The sequence below is a fragment of the Merops nubicus genome, unplaced genomic scaffold, assembly GCF_000691845.1.
Source record: "Merops nubicus isolate BGI_N331 unplaced genomic scaffold, ASM69184v1 scaffold16502, whole genome shotgun sequence".
Lineage (NCBI taxonomy): Eukaryota > Metazoa > Chordata > Aves > Coraciiformes > Meropidae > Merops > Merops nubicus.
Window position 1 is genome coordinate 16,943 of NW_008591738.1, and position 894 is coordinate 17,836.

Consider the following 894-nt stretch of genomic DNA (forward strand, 5'->3'; position numbering starts at 1 on the left):
TCATGGTCCAGGAAGCTGTCATAGCCGACAAAATTGCTTTCAGCTGCACGGCTGAAGAAGCTGGCGTCAGTTATTCACGTCAAGCTCTGCACAACTGCAAAGGTTTCAGAGCTGTACGACTTTCGGAAATTTAATTTGGCTCTTTAAGAATCATTTTGCGAGATGTTTCTTTCTAATTTCATAATTTTGCACTTCAATAAAATCTTCTTTTCGTAGGCTTTCCACAGCTCGTTTATCTTTACCTGTACGCGTCTCTCACCGATGGCAGCCTTCTGCATCCTACCTCGGCGAACAATCTCCGTGAGCGAGACCCACCCTTCCCCACGCCTTGACTCGGTCCACTGCTGGCACAGGCTGGCCGGGTAAGCCTCACCCGCCAGGAACATCAGCTCTCAAACCAGCTGGCCAGATTTCGTACAGTCTTTGTTTGGTTCCTGGCTGCCCTGACGGCCTCACAGACCTTGCAGAAATGCTCATCCCAGAACGAGGTGATGTGGACCTCGTACTTCTTCCTCCAGGCAAAATACCTCCTGTAGCTGGGTTTGTTTTTATCGAGGAACTTCAGATAGGTGGCCAGCAGCCGAGGGCTGGGGAAGTCGTCGACATGGATGAAGGAGTCAGGGGGGATGAAGCGCTCGTAGTTGGCCCTGCGGGGCCCAAGGACGACCGGCACGGCGCTGGCGGCGAAGGCGTTTCTCCAGAGCTTCTCCGTGATGTAGTCGGTGTGCTGGGAGTTCTCGAAGGCCAGGTAGAACTTGTAGGCCGAGACGGTCTCCACCAGGCCGCCCTCGGCCAGCGCCAGCCCCCGTGCTCCGTACACGTCGATGGCGAGGTGCTCCTTCAGCTGGCGGTAGTAGCGCACCCGGGCGTGCTCCTCGTTCCAGTTGCTGATGA

General features: G+C 55.3%; 1 protein-coding gene across 1 annotated transcript; it reads right to left on the reverse strand.

The window, feature by feature from the left end:
• Positions 1-385: 385 nt before the first annotated feature.
• Positions 386-889, reverse strand: LOC103782600 (alpha-(1,3)-fucosyltransferase 4-like; the record flags this gene model as incomplete). The annotated part of the gene is made up of 1 exon (XM_008950375.1): positions 386-889. A coding segment is annotated over one exon (504 nt), but the record flags the coding sequence as incomplete, so codon positions are not given.
• Positions 890-894: the final 5 nt, after the last annotated feature.